This window comes from Equus caballus, chromosome 1, assembly GCF_041296265.1.
Source record: "Equus caballus isolate H_3958 breed thoroughbred chromosome 1, TB-T2T, whole genome shotgun sequence".
NCBI classification, from domain to species: Eukaryota; Metazoa; Chordata; class Mammalia; order Perissodactyla; family Equidae; genus Equus; species Equus caballus.
The window spans coordinates 132890001-132912009 of NC_091684.1; the positions used below are offsets into that span (position 1 = coordinate 132890001).

Sequence of the window (22009 nt, forward strand, 5' to 3'; positions counted from 1 at the left end):
CAAGGATGTATGGCCCAGACTCTGAGCTGAGACCGCCAGGGCTGTCTAGACCCCAGATTCAGAGGCTCTTCATACCTCATGCTTCTGAGCTCCAGCTGCCCCCGGGGCACCCTCACCTCACCCACTGTTGTCCAGAGAGTTTCCAAAACGGAATAGAGCAGAGAGCAAGGGGTGGCTAGTGACAAGTCCCTGCCCAGGCCCCAGACTGGTCCCAAAAGGACCATAATTCCTACCCCAATGCGCTCCAACCCCTGGTAGAGACCCCACCCCAAAACTTTAGGTGGCAGAGAACAGGATCTGTGGCACCCCAGGACCAGCAGAGTACCATCCAGGTCTTGAGGCTCAAGACTGCTGACACCCATGGCCGGATTCCGAAGCTGCCCACACCTTGGACCAAACTGTGGGCAAGGCCGGCCTGGAGGAGGCTGTCCTACAAGTGACGCAGGGTGAGGTCACAGGCTTTGGAGCCAGAGAGACCTGGGTCTGAACTGAGGCTCCATCTCCTACTAGTGTTGTGACTTTGCACAAGTTACTTAATTTCTTGGAGCTTCTCGTTCTCAAGGATGATAAGACTCCCCAACAGCTCTGCTGTGACGACTCGATGACAAAATACATGTAAAGCCCCTGTGCAGGGCCTGGCAGAATGTGCACCATCGATGTATGCTTCCTCCTTCTCGAGGGCCCTCTGACTGTCTGTCACACTGGCCCTAGGAAATGTCCTAAGCTCAGCAGTAAGGTCCCAGCAGAACATTCCTGCGGCAGTTCCCAGCATCCAGAGAGGGACAGTACCTGCCCCTTATGTCATCACAGAGGCAGTGCAGGAAGGTGGGGCCGGAGGAGAGCATCCCCAGACAGCCAGGAGACCTTCGGCTTTGCTGGAAGTGGGCCCACCAGAGCCAGCGGTGTCTTGGGGATTTTAACAAGCTGTCCGTTAGGAAAGTTTTATCTCCCCTACCCAGTAGAGACCACACCTCATAGCAGGCAGAAACCTCCCTTGTCCCCTGGAGACTTTAGGGACAAGACAGAGCCCTGCTAGATTGGAATCAAAACAGGAAATCTGCATTGTTGGTTGGGTGGAGGAGGCATGGCCCACGTGGTCCCTGGAGCCAGAAGGGAAAGGTGGGAGAGGAGCGTCCAGCACAAGGCGGAGATTTACCTCATCTCTGACTACCTTGGGCCACCCCTGTGTTGTGAGTACCTTGTACCCACCTGACAAAACAAATGGATTGTTTTCCCAGGGTCCGGCTCTGCCTGCTGCCCCACTGACTTGTAGCCTCCTGCTGCGTCCATCCAGCATTGTCTGTGCCCTGCCAGTTGAGGCCAGTGAGGGATGGTTCGCCTTGCCCTGCTTACCAGGTCTCCTCAGCTCTCTTTGCACTCAGTAGGACCTGCCTGCATGTGGCTGCATGTGGAGGGCCTAGGGTCTGATCTTGCTCCTGGAGGCTCAGCAGAGCACACCTAGCTCCGGGTTATCACTATGTGCTCCCCTGCCCTCTTCTGGTTATGAGGAGCTCCAGGTTTATAGAGATCCCCCTTCATTATGGAAAAGGGAGCTTCATGTTCTAGGAACTCAGCTTCCTCTCTGCCCCCACCTCCTCCTCCTCCTCTTCCTCCTTAATTCATCAGGGACAAAACAAGCCTTGTCCAGTCATCCTTCACAAGGAAGCTGACACTTCTCTGCCTTTTTAATATGTGAACTCTGGGCTGCAGTCATAGCAATAGAGAACAGCTGTATTGAGTGAATCACTCTTTCACCTGATTGCCCCAGTGATCAGTGGATTCCTAGGATGTTTGGATGAGATAAGTGCTCAGCTGCCCAACAGGCTTAGTCTACTTTCAGAGCTAGGGCTCAGGGGGGAACTAAGGATAAGACTCAGTCTAGGGCAAAGTCATGGCTCAGTCTATGACCAGGGTCAGGACTCAGTGTGTGAGCAGGGTCGGAGTTCAGTATGTGAGCAGGGTTGGAGTTCAGTGTATGAGCAGGCTCAGGTCTCAGTGTGAGAGCAGGATCAGGGCTCAGTGCATGAGCAGGGTCAGGACACAGTGTGAGAGCAGGATCAGGGCTCAGTGCATGAGCAGGGTCAAGTCTCAGTGTGTGAGCAGGGTCAGGGCTCAGTGTGACTTTGGCCCTTCCAATGATTTTGTAAGCACCCACTACCCTGTATTCAACCTGCTTCTGCTTAAGATACAGTAGCTTCTGTTTTGTGCACCTATCTGTGACTAAAATACCAACTCTCATTCAAGACTCAGTTCAAGTGTCACCATCTTTGGGAAGCCTTCGACAATTCCTCCAGGGTCCTTCTTCCCTCCTCTGGACTCCACAGCTCCTCATAAATTAAATTTGTATAAATGTTCACCTCCCCTAGTGGATTGTGACCTCTTCATCCAACTACAGCACAGGCTCTAGCATAAAGGAAGACCACAAAAAGAGACGAGCCAGAGGCCCTAGGCTGAGAGCAACTTCCTGAGCATCAAGCCTTGAAAGCAGGCAGAGGCAAGCAGGCCCTGGGAAGGACAGGGATCAGCCAGGGTGGGGTTCAGCCAGGAAAGCCTGGGAAGCATCTTGTGACCTTATGAAACACTCAGGCTCAGAGGAAAAGCAAAAAGAGTTTTCAGATACAGAAGCAAGTCTGCAGGGAGCCACACGTGAAAGCAGCTCCCGGGCTGCTGCCTAGTCTGAGGCTTCATGGCCCTGAATCCAGTCATGCAGAAACAATGACATGTGACAAAAGGGACAGCCTTGATGCACAGGACAGTACGGAGGGTCAAATCTAAAAAAACAACCGATGAACGAAGGATGAGTCTCCCTTGGTTGGGGACGGAAGAGGCAACAGGTAAAAGGTCCTCAGTCCATGGCAGGCCCTGACTCCACCCCACTGGGACAGGATAAGCTGTCCAGCCCCAGAACCCAGAAGGGCCGGCCCATGCCTGTGTATAAATGGAGCAAGGAAACGGTTCCTTACAAGCGCCGGATGCATGCAACAAATCAAATCAGAACAAATCAAAACAAATCAAAGAAAACTTTGTGTGCCACCTTAGATGATGTGGCTCTGACAAGGGGATGCAATAAGGGACACAGTGGTGCAGATGGCCACCTCCATTGGCAGGCCAGGACTGAGGAGCAGAATTGGAAAACCCAAAGATTCTGCCCTGCCTGTGGTTGTTGCAGGTTGTGACGTGGGGCAGACTCCCTGTCCTCTCTGGGCCTCCGTCTCCTCCGTTTGTATTGTAGGAACAGTAGACTCTGTGCTGAAGGACTTAGGGAAATAAGGAAAACAAGAAGCCGTGCAAAGTGAGGGCTTAGGGAGGGCAGGGAAGTGGGAGATGCAGATCCTGGGCCTTGGCAGGGAAGAGGCTCCAGCTGGGAGGGAGACCTGGAAGGCCAAGGTGTCACTAATGAGATCCCAACAGACAGGGCTGGGCATGGATGAGCTTAGGGAATCTGCCCTCCTCTGTCCCGGTGCTCAGCACACTTCAAATTAATAATTAAAATGCTTCCTGTCAGATTCCAGCCTGACACGTAATTAGAGCAGCTCCGGGCTTTAGGCAATGGTGATGAAAACAGTCCTTGTTAGAAAGAGACTTTCCTGGGCATAAGCTGGGTGAGGATGGAACCCTCCTCCTCCAATTTCTCCATCAGGGCCTCCCTTCCATCTGCATTCCAGATAGATATGGACAAGGGCTTTCCTTCTACCCTGGGGAGGGGTGGGGTGTGAGGAGGAGCATCCATTTTCCCAGCTGCACCAGGAAGAGGTCGGAGAAGGTGCCATCCCAGCTGACAAGAGAAGGCAGCACAGGGATATGTGCAAGAAGGAGGACAGGTGGGGCTCCTTGGAGTTTCAAAGGCCAGACGGGCAAATCTCGGGACCAGCAGGAGATCCGAAGTCCCACACAAGGTGGGACTATTGTACCCCTTCCTACCAGCAACTGTTCAGGCCCCTCCCCACCAACCCATGGCAACCCTTACGTCCTTCTAGAGCACAGCCCTTCCCAAATCTATCAACAAAGTGGGGCATGGACCCAGGAGTCCCAGCTCCCAGCTGCTGGGCTTCTCAGTCCCGGAGAGGCAGAGCTTGGAGGTGCTGTCCATGGTTCCAGAGAAACTTCCAGTTTTCAAGCTCCTCCTATGTCAGGAGTTCTCCCACAGCCTTGGCCAGTCTCCCTACTACCTTGACCCCTTCCTCCAGGGTCCACTCCCTAAACCCTGTCAAACTGTCACACCTCCTCACCCACCACCAGGCCTGGCCCCCCAAGAGAGGGAAGGGATCCTCATTAAGGGAGAGCTCTCCGTGCCCACCCTGGGGCTTCACCTGATGGGCCTGCCCTGAGGAGCTTGGGACTCAGAGCTTACGCCGAAGCTACCTATGAGAAAAAGAAAATCATTTTAAAGCAATGTTATGTTACTTCATTGAAGTTGCCTTCATAAATATTTTAAAGGTGTTTATTAGGAAAACTACAGGAGCAGAGAGGAGGCTGCTGAAGAGGCTGGGAGGAGAGATCCCCATAAGGCCTCAGCTGCCACCACTGCCCCCAGTGAAACATCTGCTCCCTCAGAAGGGCTGGCCCTGTGGGGGCTGCAAAGAGGAGAAGGCCACTTTGTTGGGCTGCCCCACCCCTTGCAGGAGGTGGCTGCTCAGATACCATGTTCCTGTCCTTGGATTGAACCCCATATAACAGAGTCCTACGGACTTGGCATTGAGCTATGGGCAGGGCCCGCCTCAGAGGTTTGCTCCCAGTTGCTGGGCAATTGCTCTCCTACTCTGAGCTCAATGGTGCAGGGGAGAAGAGGCCAGAAGTTCTGTTCCTGGGCATTCTGTGTTTCCAGATCTGTGGATGCTGTCCTTTGCTCTCTTCTCCATACTCCCTCATCTACTCTTCCCTCCCCTCCCCCACACCCATCCAGGGCCACATCAGACCAGGAGCAGCAGAGCCAGAGCAGGTGCACAGGGCCAGACAACCATCCCCAGGAGCATCTCAGCCTTCCTCACCTGCTCCAACAGGCGGGGAGAGCCCCATCTGGGGCCTGGGGAGGGAGTATGAATGGTGTCTGCCTGCTGCCCCATCATCCCTCCGATGGGGGTGAGGCAGGGACAGAGACACCGTGGCTGCCTCTGATGCAGCTCCTTTCCTTGGGAAAGAGCTTCTTTCTCTTCCCCAAGCTAAAGCCAACAAGCCAATTAAAGCCTGAGAAAGCAGAATCAATCTGCAGGCCGAGGGATTACACTGATCTGCAGTGCTGGTACCCAGGGGGCCATGGCTGCTTCCGCCTTGTACATAGGGCTCCTTCAACTGCCATCTTCAGCTGAGCAATGAGCAATCCTCCTGCCCATGCTTCCATCCTCCTCTGCACCCCCACACTCTGTCAGTCTGACAGTTCCCTCTCTATTGGTCTCAGGTCAAATCTCTCTCCTTTGTCCTGGGCTGCGCCGGATGCCATCTGCTCAGACCCATTCATTCACGTTGCGTAAGTGCAGATGAGGTGGCCCCATGGAGCCTCTGTCCTTTGGACGACCTCTCTCCATCTCATTCAACCAGGGAAGGCGGGTAGTGCTCTTCACCCCATTTTACAGATGCGGCCTGCAAGGACACAGTGCCAGCTCCCCAAGGGTTAGCAGGTAGCGTTCCCCACACAGAGCGTGGGAGTCAGCAAATGGAGCTTAGGAAATGTTCTCCGGTAAATAAAAAAAAAGAATGACTTACAATTACCATATCAATTGTTTCTGGGTAAACAGGGGCTTCTAAGAGATTTTTTAAATAGATTATTCCTTTAAATTGGTTAAGCACCCCTTGGCAGCCTAATTTACATTATTCATTCTCTGAGAAATCCTTTTTTTCACAAATAGCGCGACGTAAACTTCAACCTCAGTCCTTTCCACCCAGCGACTGCATTACTGTGGTTTGGGAACTTCCCTGCCTGCAACGTACTGCCCTGTGCCTTGGGCTGGGCGGGGAATCCAGACCTGCTCGGAGGAGGAGACGGACTCCCAGAGGACAGTGAAGGAGCCAGCGCTTTATCGTGGCTGTGAAACGCCCTGAGGTGCAGTCAGAGATCTGCGGGAATCACGGGAGGGGGCGTGTTAGATTTGCACAGGCAGAGGAGAGAGAGGGCAGATCCTGTGGGGGAAGAGCTTAAGCAAAGGCTCGTAAACGGGATTGAATGTGGCACGTGCAACTTCTGCCCCCTTCTCCCTGGTCACCCATCCTCCAGACAGAGCAGAACGCACTCCTCTCTCAGCACTGCAGAGCCCATCCCACAAATGCCCTCGGTCCAGAATCCCTGCCGCCAGCATTCTCTTGTCGCTCTGACCCAGATCCTCCCAGCTGCAGTGGACGGGCAGGCAAACACTCAGAAGGGCAGCATGGATAGAGACGCCAAGGAAATCAGTACCCTGGCCGTGTCACCAAGGCCCTCAGCGTAGTCACCCAAGGAGGCTGAGCTCCCTCTGCAACTGGCCAGCTTCAGGTTTCCAGAATGTTCACTGAAGTTGCCCTCAATGAACACATGGACTTCAAAGTAATTATAAAAGCTATAGGAACAAAGAGTAGTGTGTTCATTCATTAGCAGCAACTACACTAAATTATCTTAACAAGTAAGGCAAAATGTCAGTTCAGTGGCTGCCAGAGACGTTTATCAGTCCTTCCTCCCAACACCCCACAAGTGGGAGCCACATTCTGCAGGAAGTGTTTTGGAGAAGATGTTGAAACGTAAGAGACAGGAAGGGAGTAGAATAGGGTTCAGACCAGGACCCAGGGAGCCTGATGGCCTGTGAATGATGCCACTAGGTAGGTAGACTCCTGATAGGGAAGTTTTGAGACTGGGGAAGGACAAGAGGCCAGAGGCCCTGCAGGAGGGCAGTGGGGGCAGTGGGAGAGGAGAGATGCTGTGTACTTGTCACTCTGGATACCGCAGCTCCGCAGTATAGTAGAGGCCCCAGGATATCCTGGGTCGGAGGCCATTTTGAGGTTGGGGTGGGAGGGGCACGGGAAGCAGGATGATGAGAAAGTTGCTTCCGTGAGCCTGGCACACACGCATAGACTGACGGCTGCAGGGAGCAGGACAGATGGTCCTTCCCTCTGTGGGGAACACGATGCTGGAGGGAGGGAGGGAGGCAGCCAGAACCAGCCACGTGACTGCACATCTGGAGGCCTGGGGACGACAAGGAAGAGAGACGGGGAGAAAGGGAGGCAGTGGGAGGAGGAGGGGGGAGGGTCCCCCATTTCCTGTACTGAGCGGTCATGCACAGCGCCCCATCCTTCCTCACTCCACCAGAGCCTGGGCACCTGGGTCTGACCAAGGGCAGGAACTCAGGGTTCCTGCTCTCCCCCGGGCCCACAATAGAGGGAACAGGACCCCCTCTTCTCAGCACTAAACATGATCCCTTCCCTCAGCCTTCCTGCATCTGTATTTTCTGTGCTTCCTTTAGTGAGAAAACAAACACCTCTTGGTCTGATTCATGGTCATTCAGACAGCTGACTTGTCTCAGGTGCCTGGTCTCAAAGGTTTCTGCTCAGGGTTCTCCCTCTGAATCCTATTTTGCATAACTTGTAAGCCAAGCCAGAACCCCGGGGGTATACACATGAAATATGTAGCAATGATCTCCACCAACCGCACCCGAACTTCTAGGGATGGAAGCCAGGCACCAGTATTATTAGAAATCTCTTAAGTGATTCTAATGTGCAGCCAGGGCTAAGAACCACCGGACGAATGGGATCAGGAGGAACATAGCGCTCAGGATCAAGGAGATGAGAGGCTGTTCTATTATGAGCTGAAACATGATCCACACCAGGGCCTCAATTTGAAAGTGACAAGGATGAAACGCGTCCAGAGGAGGGCAGTGGAGGTGGAGAAATCACATCGGCTGAGCGAGGTTGAGGGGAGGGAGCTATTTTGCTGCTCAGATGCTGGCGAAAGGCTGGGGGCTGAGGTCACAGACTCTGTCTGAGCGCTAGAATGTATCTGCCCACGAGATCCAGGGTTTCCTGGGTCTCACAAGCACCACCTCATTAGTGGTGATAGTGTCACCATAATTACCTGGAGTTGGTGGAGCCAAAGAGCGGGTTATGAACACCCTCAGACACAAGTGCAGGAGATTTAACTTGTCCTGAGGCACCTGCATCCGAGAGGCGCTGGTGAACCTCCACCATCCATTATGGTCAGGTGTTCGGGGGAGGATGCAGCGCTCAGCACAGCCCTCGAGCTCCCACCCCATCCAGCAGGAGGCAGACACACTCACCTCCAGGACTGGGCTCCGTGAAGCCAGCTCCTGGGGAACTGAGGCAGCGGGCCACAAGGCAGATGGTGAAGGGGAAGGTGGTGCAGAGAGGGTAGGGGGGTGGATGAGCACAGGCCCCATGCACTGCTGAGTCAGGCTCCACCCCTGAGGTCCTGAGAGCCCTGCGGCAGGGAGAATTTCCAGCGCAGTTCCTGCCCTGTTCAGAATCCATTCGCTAGTGGCCCTAAGTGTTCTTTGCTCGCACATTCTTGCTGCCACAGGGCCTAGCTAAAAAGGTAGCCCAAACAATTGACAACTCTACCATCATTTAAAATGCTCAGGCCTATGACCTCGAGATCTCACTTCTGGAGCTGCATATGGCAGGAACCCAAGCACAAGGCTGCATTATTTGTATCCAACTGCAGGAACTGGCCAAATATATTGTAAAACAGCACACTGTGGATAGTAGATAGCCATTTGAAAAGAATGAGAGAGGTCTTTGCAAGAAGCTAGACACAAAATAGCGTATACTGGAGGATTCCATTTATATGAAGTTCAAGAAGAAAATAAATCCATGGTGAAAGCAGCCAGAATTGTATCTCTGGGTGGGGCTGTTAACTGGGAAACAGCACAAGGGAACTTTCCGGATTCTGAAAGTGCAAAAATACATGGAGCCATACACTGAAGATTAGCATCTTTTAAACACTAGATGTATGTCATACCTCAATATAAGAAGTAAAGAAAGAGGAGGCCGGAATTCTAGAACTGACTGGGGAAAATGATAAAAACAAAAAAAGTGGCAGAACAACATATATGATTTCATTTTTGTAAATGTGTAAGTTAGCCTGGAAGGATAGCGAACCCTTCATAGTGCTTCCCTGAGTGGGGGCTGGAGGTAAGGATAACCACTTTATACATTTCTGTACTGTTTGCATTTGTAGTGCTTGAATCTGCTGCTCCCCTCACAGCCCCACTTTCCGGTGCCTCCCTTCATGCCAGCCTTGGGCTTCTCTGTGAGGGCCCTACTCTCGGAGGCCTGGGTTTTGACTACTTGGGGCAAACTTTGGCTTCACATCTCAGTTTAAGCCTTGGGCTTTGCATCAGGATCTTTGGACAGTGCTGGCTCAGGATCTGCCAGGGTCTCCACTTACTGGCCCCCAAGCACCAGCATCCCACTCAGCAACCACCTCCTGAGACAAGCAAGATCCGGTGCCTCCCTGAACAGACCCCATGGAAGGCTCCATTCCTGCCTGTGAGCGGAAGCAGAGGGCTCTGAGAGGAAAGAGCAGGGAGAGAAGGGCAGGACGACTCAGGGACCCAGCCGTACGTTTTCAACCCCCGCCCCACCCCGAGTCTCCCCACACTGAGTGGTCAGATCCACTAATTGGTCTTCACGGCCCTGGTTACAAATGGTCCTGGGGGTGAATTCTGGTCATACCTCGGGCCAGGCAAATGAACCGTTGCTCTGTCTGCTCTTTAATATGGATGTGACACCTGCAGGCTACAGCTTGTGGCACCGTGAGAATTATTTCTCCATTAAAATGCAGGAGTTGGAGCTTTGCCCAGGAAGGGCAGCTAAAAATACTGCTCTCTGGGGTACTTGTCACCAGGAAACTTAAAGGCCACCTTCCTCACCCCTCAGTCCCCGGGCAAGTCCCACACCTGCTGGGTCCGTCCCGTGAGCACTTGAGAAAGCAGTGTGTCTGGGCCTTACCCCAGCCCTGTCAGAAAGAAAAAGCACCAGTTACCGTGCCTGTTTTACAGGTGGGCAAACTGAGGTTCAGACAGCTTGCTCTAGGTCACTGCTCTCGCTCCATCTACAAAATCACCTAGGGAGCAAGGCTGTGTGGCCCCCACTGCAGGGAAGGAGATAACCCTTCCTGTGTGCCCAGTACTTTATAGTTTGCAGTATCTTCTTACCTACTGCCCTGTCACCCCTCACACACTCCTGTGAAACAAGAACTACTTTTGTCCCCACCTCACGGGTAGGGTTAAAGCCCAGTGATGTGGGCAACACACTCAAGGGCACGGGGATAAGGGGCGAAGGCAGAGCCCAGGTACAAGTCTTTAGATGCTAAAACCCACCCAGAGCTCCAGTGGTGGGACTTCAAGCAAGGTGGCCAGCCTCACACCCAGGCTGCGGACTCTACCACACATGCTCCAGTGTGTGAAGGATGCCACACCCCTTTCAGAGGATGCATCACCCTACTTAACAGATACGGAAATGAGGGTTCGGAGGACAGAGGACTTGACCACAAGTTAATAGCAGAACCAGAACAAAAGTTCATTGTCCCGGCCCCCAGGCCTGCGGAGCTCCCAGACTGACCGGCTGGCCAGGTGCTGAGACCCCGCCGCCCAGGGGCAGTGAGCACAGTGCACTCTGAAGGCACCCACATGCCTAGACCCCGTTCTCTGGAAGCATGTTTGCCTGCCCCATTCACCCCCTCTTCTCAGTCTTTGGAGGTGGAAGGTGGTGAAACCCTCAGGCCCATTTTTCATATAAAAGCAAGGTCCAGAGAAGCTAAATGCCCTGCTCAGGGTCCTAGGGCAGAACGAGGCCCTGGGCCTGGACCTCTGACTCAGAACTAGCGCCCATTCCACTGGGTCAGCCAAGAACAGCACGCAGAGCGCCTTTGCCGGCCTCAGCTTCTCCATCTGTAATATGGGGGCCTTGGGGGAGGCCCTAAACAAGCCTAGCGCCTGGGTCTCCCGGGACAGAGAAACTAGTTGATGCTCCCAGGAGTAGGTGGAGCCCCACACAGTGACCAAAGGGCCTGGCTTTCTGGACAGCAAACTTCACTTTACCAAGAGGGAAACTGAGGCCAGGGAGGGGCCACATGGCCCCAGAGACCCAGTGATTTAGGGACAGTGAGAGGAAGGAGATCCAGCCTCAAACGTCCAGGGAGGAATCCTTCCTGCCGAGTCCTGATGCCCGGCCTGCTTCTACACACTTTGCAGAGAAAAACTTTCTACGAAGGCATTTATTTTTCCCAAAATACACCCCCAGTTAACAAAATTCCTCAGAGCCCCACATTTTAAATTAGAAATCCCCACGTCTTCCATTCCTGGAGAAGGGAGATATGTCGGCGAAAACACCAGAACATCCGAAGTTTACTCTGCCGGAGGCTGGGGGCCGGCCAGAGACAAGCCCCACAGTAGCACAGCAGGGACGGGTGGCTGTGTCCCCGCCCCAGGCTCCCGCCAAGGAGGAGAGGCACCAGGTTTCCCCTAGGCTTCAGCTCTCCAGGTCTCCTGGGCCTTGGCTGCCTGCTAAGCTGCTCACGCCTGGAAAGACACTGTGGAAACCATCAGATCCTTCAGTGGCGGCGAGAGGTTCCATCCCTCTCTCCAGGTTCCTGTCCCCGCCTTCCACTCCGGGTGAGGGCTAAGGATGGCTCGGGGGTGAGGTATCCAGGGAGCTGTGGGCACAGAGTACAGGAGGGAGCAAGGCAGGACGCCCCTCATGAACCGCTGTTTCCGCACGAGTTTCCCAGCTGCAGGTCCAGCTGCTGGAGGGAGGGGCTTGTCTTCTCACGCAGGGACACCGGACACAGGGCTGATGCACCATGCATGCTCATGAACATTACTTGAATGGACAAATAAAAGGAAAGGCAGGAAAAGCAGAGGGACAGAAGCTGACCCCCAGGGGGCCCACACAGCGGCCCAGAGACCCAGTGTGACCAGCACACGCTTGCCCTGGGGAGGCTGGGTGGTGGGGGGCTCACAGGGCACAGCCCAGGGCACCAAGGAAGAAATTGGGCCCGGGAGGTTGTTACGTGTTCCAGCACATGCACCTGCGTGTCTGCGTGCCCGGGGCAGGGCCCTGTCTTCACTAAGCGAGGGAGGCAAAAGGCCAACACTGGGCCCAGAGCAGGAGACACCTCTGGACTCAACAAGATGCCGGGGCTGCAGCAGCCCTGTCTGAGGAGACGGGAGGACAGGCAGGTGAGAGAAAGGCTGAGAAGTGAGCGCTAGTGTATTAGGGCCATTGGAGAAACAAGGCAAGGGGTGACTGTGTATCACGTCTTTGGAGAAATAAGGCAGAGGGTCTGTCTGAATATTTTGTCCCTGGGAGAAAAAGGGCAGCCAGATGGTCCATGTAATACATCCATTGGAGAAACAAGGAGGTGGGGTGGTCTGTGTATTGTGTCCATAACAAATAAGGCAGCAGGCTGATTTATGTATCATGTCACAGAGAAATAAGGCAGCAGGATGACTTGGGAATCGTGTCCGTTGGAGAAATAAGGCTGCAGGGTGGTCTATGGATCACTTCCTTTGCAGAATGAATAGACTCGCCAGAGGGGGAGCCATCTGCTGGGGGCAGGGAAGTCCCAGCCCAGGGCTCACAATGAGGCACCAGGGCAGCCAGAGGAGCCCCAGGCCGGGGCAGCAGCTCCCTCATCCTTGTGGTCAGGCTATTTCTTGTCCATCATCTGCATTTCATGATGGGAAGAAACAAAGGGGAAAAAAAGCATTAAATGCCAGGAGTTCTGCTCTCAGGAATGTGCCAGAGCCCCAGGCATGTGGTCACAGACTTGAGGGTGAAGAGTATGTGTGACAGTGGCCACAGCAGTCCCACAAGCAGCCCCCTGTGCTAAGCGCTGCCCTCGAGGCCCAGACTGACACAAACACAGGAGCTGGACGTCAGACAGACCACGAAGTCACCTGAGGGAGACTCCCCAGTCCTCTCAATCCCCGTGGGTCCACCCACCCTACACACTTCCCTCCCACTGGCCCCTCTGCCTAGCACTTTTCCCTTCTCATCTCCCCCTACCTGTCTATCTAATCCATCTTCCCTGACCTGGCCCACTTCTGCTAGCAAGAAACCCCTTCCCACTGCCCCTTCCCACACTCATTTCCCCAGGAGCGATGCTGTGACGAGTCTCCTTCCCTCTGGCTTCTTGTGTCCACGTGGAGAGGCACCTGGTGGATTCACAGCCCAGGCCTCACTCCACTCCCTGACCCAAATGGGGAGTCTAGGAGGAGGACCCCGGCATGTGTGACCACGCCCCTCCCTCTCCCATTCTTTGGGTTCTGTCTGTCCCAGGGAGAGGAGTTCTCTGTCCTGGGAACTGCTCTGAGCTCATCCAGTGTGGCCAGAGACCGGGGGCCAAGCTGCCATGCTGGGGAGCAGGACCAGGAAGCGCACAGCTGCGCAACACTCTCCAGCAGCTCTCTTCTGAAACGAAGCTGACATTCTGATCTCCATCTGCTCTACCCTTCTTGCCTCGTTTGGTTCAGAACAACAGGGAGGTGGGTCATTTATCTCCATCCCTCCTGACCCCAACATAGGTCTCCACTCCCGCCGTGGAACATTCTACAGCATTCAAAAGGACTTGCTTTACAGAGCACTTCTACACTTGCCTAATCCTCACAACCATCTTGGAAGGGAGATGTGACGATTTCGCCGCATTCCACACACGAGGAAACTGCTCCTGGAAGGTCACAGGCAGAGGCCAGAACCAAGGTCTCCCCTCCCAACCCAGGGGGCTCTTTCTTCTGCACGAAGCTGCCTTTCTGAAGACCTCTTAGTGCCGCTCATCAAAGTCTGAGTAAGCCACCCAGCTCTGCATCGTGCGTCGTGCGCAGGGGTCTGAGGGCCCCATGGCCTCCTGCCTCTGGAGTTTCCTGAGGGCAGGGCCTATGTCCTTCCCCTCTCCCCAAGGAAGGCTGAATGCAGGGCGAGCATCCAGGAATTCACTGAAAGTTTATTTCCTAACAGGGATGCCAAGGTAACCTCAAAAAGATTTAAGTTTCCATAACCTTTAGCAACCAACTTTGACTTTCTAGGTGGAAGCCACTGATGTCTAGTGCGAGTCTGCATCATGGGGTTTTTTTTTCAAAATACACACAGACACACACACGCAGATACACATCTATTTCCACAGAAACACACATACACAGATGTGGCTGTTGGTTACCTTCAGTAAGAACAAATCTCAAACTAACCTCCAACCAACCTCTTCCTAATGTAACTGCCGATGTGACAGTAATAGGAGTAATGAGGGTTTATGTTTGCTAACCGCCTACTGTGCACCAGAAACATGGCTGCCCAGCTGGAAACCACATTTCCTAGCCTCCCTCGAGGCAGGAGTCTTGTGACTAGGTTCTGACCAACGGATGTAAACGGGAGTGCCATGAGCTATTTCTAGTCAAGCCCTAGAAGAAAGTGCACCTCCCTCTCCCCTTTCCCCCTGCTTCTGGAAGGGGCATGTGAGCTGAAGCCACCACCTTGGACCCAGGGATGGAAACTTGGAGTCAAAGAGGGAAGAAATCAAGTAAACAGAACCTGGCTCCGGACATCAGTGGCCTTACGATCGCCAGTGCTTACAGCGTCACAGGGGAGAGAAATACAGCCCTGTCCTGGTTAAGCCTCTGCCATGCCTACATCCTCTTAGAGCAGCTGGGGCCTTGGGTACTCTGCCCTCTGCCACCTCACCAGGGGAGTCGAGGCTGCTCTTCTGGGCAGGGAGCCCCGGGCCACCAGTGAAGGGTGATAAGCACCCTCCCGCCAACGACCCTCCCCAGCCTCCTACACACAGATGCAGAGACACACAATCTCAAGCGCCACATATCTTTACCTTCTTTGTTTTCAGAGTGTTTCAGAGGCCGCAGGGCTGCAAAAAATGAAGGAGCACAAGGTGAGGGGGACTGCGGAGAGTGGAGGGGTAGGGGGTCGGCAGAGGGACAGGAGCTGAGGAGGAAGTGAGGGCTAGAGGGACTGGGAGACGAGGCAGGAGGGAGAAGTCGGGAGGGTGAGGGTGCCACCCAGCACCAGGGAAGGGGCGGAGGCTGCTGTCCAAGTCCTTGCTTCACTCTGTGGCCTGCCACTCCCCTCTCCAGGCCTCAGTTTTCTGCATCTATACAACGGGGACTGCCACCCCACCCTCCCATGAACTAGAGACGAGGACGTGCACTGAGTCTGCTCTGCAGATAAGGGGGAAGTAAGGAGCTAAAAGAGGCTGCAGATGGCCCCAGGTGGGCCGGGATCATGCGGAACTGACACTGACCAATCTCTAAGCCCCTTCTTCCCCCCACTCCCTCCCTTCTGCCAACTACATCTGCCTCTGGGCACAAAAAACGAGGCCTGATCCCAGGGCTGCCTCCACACCCACCACACCTGACACCAAAGGCAGAGAATTAATTGGCATAATTTATAGCAGTCCCCAGGTGTCAATCTCCTGCGCCTCCTTCTGTGGGGGTGGGGAGGGAACCGGTGTCAACTGGCACCTTCCCAAATGGTTCCGCAGGAACCAGTCACTCCCAGCCTAGGAGCCCCAGAAGGGAGGGCAGTGAGGCCGCCAGCCGCCACAGGACACCAGTGCCTTGGCACCCACCCCACACTGGGCTCCAGGTTTGTGTCCCCAAAACGCCATGCCTTTGCAAACCACCTTCTTATCTAGTCACTCGCGAGAACTTCAAAATAGCCCTCTGGCGCCATCAGGGCAAGGCCAGGAGGAAATCTGACAAATGGGAAACTGAAGCCCAGAGGAGCAAAGCCCTTTGACCAAAGTTACAGAGCCTCTGACCAAACGGGACTGCTTTAAACTGTCTGCTAATAACAAGAAGCCAAAGTGCTGAGACTTCATAGGCACCAGGTATGGTGGCCCTTTATGTACACTTTCTCATTTAATTTAACCCACACAACCTATGAAGGTGGGCTGTTCTTACGAGGAAACTTAGGCCCAAAGAAGCAAAGTGACTTGCTCAAGGCCACTCAGCTTATAAGAGCTGGACCAGAACTTAACCCAGGCCACACTGTCTCCTGAGGCCTCACTCCCCACTAGGGAGCCACCAGATCCCACAGTGCAGGGTCCCTCAGGGTGCAGCCTGCCCCGGTGCACAGGTAAAGGTAGGCAGGAGAAACGGAGCCACGCCTGGAAGAGAATCCGGCGATCGGCCTCCAGGCCTAACATGGAGGCAACGCCAGATTCACCTGTCTGGGAGGCCTCCGTCCCCAGGACACACTTCATTCAAACCTGCAAGTGAATGGGCTCCTCCAGATCCTGGAGTCCTGCCCTCGTCTCTGTGTCCTTCTCTCAGCCAGTAAGGTAGGGCAGCTCCAAGCTCAGACTTACCCGTCTTGGATCCTTCTCCCTCCCCATCCTGGTCGTCAGCTCCTGGAAGAGTGAATGAAAAGCTTTCTCAGCCCCACTTTTGTCTCCGCACTCCCCCACAACACCAGGGAGCAGAGGAGGCAGGTAAATGGGGCCGAGCAGGCCTGCCCTGTGGTCCAAATGCCGGACACAGGGGTGCAGCCCGAGACCAACGCAGAGCAGAGTCCGTGGCAGGATAAAAGGGCTCCCAGCCTGGAGCCACCACTCATTGCTTCACCAACCCCATTCCCTCACCCATCCACTCACCCAACAACACATCAACTACCACCCTCCACCATGCACACCCACCCATCTATCACTCATCCTTCCATCAGCCCACCCAGCCACCTCTCTGCCAACTGACCAGTCCTTTCTCCATTCACACATGCACTGTCCTTCCTGACGCCCAGTCATGTCCCATCTCTCACCATCTACTTTCATGCTTACCCATGAAAACCTCTGTTTACCCATGTACCACCCACCAGATTTCACTCACCCACCCACCTCTCACCAGAGTCAACTTACTCACCTTCCAAAGTGAAACCTACCTACCCGTGTCAGCTCACCACCTGCCTCTCACCAAAGTCCATCATACGGACCCCAGCCCAGCGAATGGCAGCGGCTTCTCACTGTGCCCGCTCTGAGGCAGGCCACCCCCCACAATGACACACAAACCCATGAAGCTTCACACTTGTGCTACTACATTCTATGCTCTGAACCCGCACTCTCACCACACCCTCATGTGACTTACACGCTCACAGTCACACTTGTTTGCAGACACATTCATCCCCGCATCACACTTCAGCTTTATGGGTCCACCACTCACTTCCAGTCACACTCATATCCACGCTCATCCTGCCTTCTCTGCACATTCACAGGCAGGCTCACACTTGTTCACACACACAAGACATATTCAGCCTCAAGATCACACAAACACAATCTAGCCCCGTTCTTTCTGTCACTGGAAAGCGACACTCATGGTGATATCATGGAGACACACATACCCAAAGACACATGCATGTGTACACACCCCCCTCACTCACCTGCATTCTCCTCCTCACAGCTCTGTTTGATCTTTCTCCAGCAGACGAAGGCCAGGGCCACCAGCAGTGCGACGAGACAGACAGAGAGCCCCACTGTCACCCACAGGGCCTCAGGCGGGAATGTCATGGGCTGCCCTAGGAGGGGAAGTGGGGAAAATGGGGAGAGACTGTCATGCCTGGCCCCCATGGCCCTGGGGACAGCACCCTCTGGCTCCAAGGTGTGAATGGGGGGCTCCCAGCCTCGCTGGGCCCCAACACTAAGAAGAGAGCCCACTTAAGTTCCCAAGCCCCTTCTCCGCTCATCCATACACTCTCCAAACCCTGACACAGCCATGGCTGGCATGGACATGCCTCAACCTGGGAGACGTGAAGAGTCTGCATTTGATCATGCTCAAGAACCTTCTATGGCTCCCTGTTGACATGAGACTAATGCTTCAGTCTTCTCAGGATGATTCAAGGACCTCTATAATCTGGTTGCCACTTACCCTCCCCCCACCTTTCTTTCCAATTCCACTATAGGAACCTCTGCACTAGCCAAACTCAGGTCCTAACCATTCTCTGCAGAGACAACTGGATCCTTCCACACCATTGCTGTCAGTTTCCCCTACCTTAAAAGTGCTACCAAACTCTCCACCTAGCTTAACAGTCACCTCCTCGGGAGACCCTCCCTGACTACTCCAGCCCCACCTGGTGATATTCCTCATCCTACAGATCAGGAGTCAGCAAACGATGGCCTGCAGGCCAAATGTGGCCTGTGGCCTGTTTTTGTACAGCCCCTGAGCTAGTAGCAGTTTTTACATTTGTAAAGGGCTACAAAACAAAGGAAAAGGAGGAGGAGAAGGAAAAGGAGCAGCAACAGAGATGGTATGTGGCCCTCTAAGCCCTAAAATATTCACTCTCCAGTCCATTACAGAAAATATTTGCAGACTCCTGTGCACAGATGAGGTGGGCGCTGAGGAGGCCAGGGTGAGGACCCTGGCTTTACCCAGGGGAGAAGACCTGCAGGGGAATGCCTCCATGAAATGTGCGGGCCCTCCTGTCAGCTATCTCAGGGCAGAAGGGAGGCGCTGAGGCGTCCACACCTGGGTCTGAGCACACCATCCTCCGGCCCAACCCATGCTGGGTCCTGGGCAGAGGCCTTGGAGTCAAAAAATCTACAAGACAGTGCTGTTTCCCTCTGCTCTCTGGCGACCACAGGTGCCCAGGGCATCGGCAGCCGGGGGGCCGGTGGGTTCTGCAGAAGGCACGGTCAGTGCAGGGAGCAGGGCCACGAACCCTTTGGCAGCGGAGGCCCTGGCACAGACACAGGCATTGGCACAGATGTTACCTTCAGCCGGCATCAGGTGGCAAAGCTGCTGCTCTGGACATTAGAAGCAAAGGGACCATCAACAGCACGAGCAGGCGCAGGAGAGCACCTGACGTGAGTGGCCAGGAGGGTCAGTTCACGAAGGACAGGCTGGGAGTCCCGGCACGGGCTCTGGCGGTGGAGCAGGGAGCAGAGCCACAGAAATACTGGGGCGGCCGGGGGGTGGGTTCTTTCTATGTTCATCCCTGGGCTGGTGTTGGCGCCTGGAAAACAGGTCAGGCTGGCCCTTGTGAAGCCGGTAAAGGACAGAGCAGGGCTCAGACCTGCATCTTCAGGCCCCATGGCCAGTGCCTGCTCCATTAAAGCCCCCTTCACACACAGCACACGCAACTAACCTCCAGCAGGTGCAGGAGACACCAGGCTGGAGGACTGACGGTCTGAATCCCAGCATGTTTTACAAGGCACAGAGCTGCCCAAAGGGAAATACAGGCCAAGGGCTCCAAACTAGGCCAGACCTGCTCTGACAGAAACAGGAGGGAGGGGGGATTGAGGGGGGCAGAAAGAAAATTAGGCTGAGAGGCCTCAAGTTGGATTCTGATCCTGGTTCATCTGCTCACTGCAGGTCGCTGGGGCCAAGGCCCACAGACTCGCACGGATGAGTTTAGAGGGGCCACAAACCCTCAAAATGTAAAGGCAAATGACTGCATTTCTTATTGATCCAATTTTCAGAGAGGTGCCTGACCCCCCAGGACTCAGAGCCACTGCACTAGTCTGCGGCCTCGGGAAAGTTCTCTCTTCAATCTGGGCTGCACTTTCCTCATCTGTGAAGTGAAGGCACCTTAAATGTTAGTTCCTAAAATTTAAATAAGGATGTGCCTCTTCGGTGGGATAAACGTTCCCCTGCAATCACATTTGGACTAATAGCCCTTTCTGCCCAGTGTGGCAAATGTCCAGTTCAGCCCAATGTGCAAACTATCACAGAGTCTACCCATCCTTCCATGTCCTCGCAGCTCCCTCCTGTCCCCGGAGACTTCTCCTGACCACTCCAGCCCACTCTGACCACTGCCCCCTTCACTGTCAATCTCAATCTATCTGATCTTTCTTATTCTCTCCTGTGGACACACCAGACCATATGCTGTTCTCTAAAAGGTCTAGGAGACCCCTCAGGGCATCCAAGAACCCAGGGCAGTGACTCCCTCACAGAGAGCACAGACCTAGGCGGGTCTCCAGGAAGAGGGTGGAGTCAGTCCCAGAGAGGGGGTGGGCAGAGGGGACAGTCTTGCCAGAAGGAAACACTTAGAAGGAGGAAGGAGCCTGGACTCCTACAAGACAGGCGTGATGGGCACTGCTCCGAGCTTGTGGAAGCGAAAGCCATGTAAGGTCCAGGACGCTCGGGGGGAGAAGCAAGTCAGGAATAAGTCAGAGGCTTATACAGAAACGAGGGCCCAGCGGGAGTCAGGACTTGGGTGGGCTGGGAGGTCGGGTGGAAGTCATGGGAAGAGAAAATAGGAGAAGCAGACAGAACCTGCTGTCTCGACCACAGAGAATGTGAGGAGGCCTCTGGGAAAGCTCAGTTGCTTCATGGGGAGGGACTGAGGAGCCACACTGAGGTCCAAACACGGATGGAGACTGCCTCCCTTGGCCTGAGTCCTCTTCACACCTCTAGGCACAAGGGGTGCCCACTGAGGTGGGCACTAAAGGAAAGGAAGGGCGTCTGGACTAGGATCCACCCTAAAACCAGAGATTGAGGGCATTGCCAAATGGGCAGCACCAATCTAGTGTTTGACCACATGGGGGCAGCAGAGAGAACCCTGGTCATTCCAACTGCTGCCTGGGTTGAGCTGAACTCTGGAAGAGCTGACACTGATGCGGTGAGCGGCACTGACCACCCGGAGAGACCCAGCTGCCTCTCAGGGCCTCAGAATCAGACGGTGCCCATGGATGCTGCAACACCTTCTCATTATCTGAGAAGTTCCCGTAGAAACGCACTCCCATGTGTGGACCTGTGGATTACAGGCAAGTACTCAGATCCCTGGATAAGAAGCACCTGTTCAGCGGCCGACCCGTGGCCGAGCAGTTGAGTTCGCGCGCTCTGCTTCGGGGGCCCAGGGTTTCGCTGGTTCGGAGCCTGGGCGCCGACATGGCACCGCTGGTCAGGCCACACTGAGGCGGCGTCCCACATGCCACAACTAGAAGGACCTACAACTAGAGTGTACAACTCTGTACTGGGGGGCTTTGGGGAGAAGAAGATTGGCAACAGATGTTAGCTCAGGTGCCAATCTTTAAAAAAAAAAAAAAAAGCAGCACCTATAGGGCAAATATTACAAATGACTCTTACAGCTCGTTAAAGCAAGTCCCTTAAGGACTTCTTGGGAGGCAGTTTGAGAGACCCGAAATGTATGAAAATGTATGAAAAATCATGACCATGCAAACCTCCCTAAATTCCAGCTTCCAGGACTAGAAAAAAGGCGTGGACTCCCTCCACCCTCCCCAGCGGTTTGCTGCACCTACCCGTGATGGTGACGGAGCCCTGGGCGTCCTGCTGCAGCACGGGGTTGCGCACCAGGCAGCTGTAGGTGCCGTTGGCGCCCAGCACCACCCTCAGGACGCTGCGCACGTCGAACAAGCCCTGCTCGTTGGCCATCTGCGACGTGGTCACGTTGCCGGTCAAGGGCGCACCCTGCCCGTCCTGCCAGAACACCTCAGCCTCAGGGTAGCCCCGGTAGCTGGAGCACGTGATGGTCACCGTATCCCCGGGCCGCAGGTCCTTGTTGGGCTCCAGGGTCATGCTGGGCTTTGAGTAGGGCGCTGGAGGGGGGAAGAGGGCAGAGGTCAAGGTAAGGCAAGGGCAGGGGACGCAGAGGAGGAAAAGAGCATCTGGGGCCGTGAGTACAGGGGTCAGCACTGGGACAGGAGTTCAGGGGCATCGGGAAGTGCAAGGGGCTTACGGAGCGGAGGGCGCCCCCCTCCCAGCGCTCACCTGCCACCTGCAGGCTGACCGCGGCGCTGCCAAAGTCCCGGATGCTCACGAAGCAGGTGAAGCTGCCCTCGTCGGCCACGCGCACGCGCTGCAGCCTCAGGGACGCATTGCCCTGAGCCAGCAGGTCCGGGAAGAGCGCAGTGCGGTTGGCATAGCCGCTGCCCTGGTCGCGGCCCTCGGCAAAGCTGTGCACCAGCTGTTTGGTGTCCGTCAGCTGCCAGATGAGGTTGAGCTGCGCCAGGCTGAAGCCGGGCTCGGGCGAGAAGGAGCAGCGCAGGGTGGCATCGGTGCCTACAAGGGCCACCACAGGGTCTTCGGGGACCTGGACCTCCACGGCGGCGCCTGGGGGCGGTGGGGTAGGGTGGTGAGGA

General features: G+C 54.9%; 1 protein-coding gene across 4 annotated transcripts in view; it reads right to left on the reverse strand.

Moving 5' to 3' along the window:
• Positions 1-11179: 11179 nt before the first annotated feature.
• CD276 (CD276 molecule) overlaps positions 11180-22009 on the reverse strand; it is a 29965-nt gene continuing 19135 nt past the window's right edge. For all 4 annotated transcript variants that reach the window (XM_023654011.2, XM_023654016.2, XM_023654020.2 and 1 more), the window contains 6 exons: positions 21639-21980; positions 21170-21466; positions 17353-17487; positions 16292-16333; positions 14795-14830; positions 11180-12646 (listed from right to left, as the gene is read on the reverse strand). In XM_023654011.2, the coding sequence (XP_023509779.1) occupies positions 12624-12646; positions 14795-14830; positions 16292-16333; positions 17353-17487; positions 21170-21466; positions 21639-21980 (875 nt within the window). In that variant the 3' untranslated portion in view covers positions 11180-12623. The remainder of the gene's footprint in view (positions 12647-14794; positions 14831-16291; positions 16334-17352; positions 17488-21169; positions 21467-21638; positions 21981-22009) is intronic.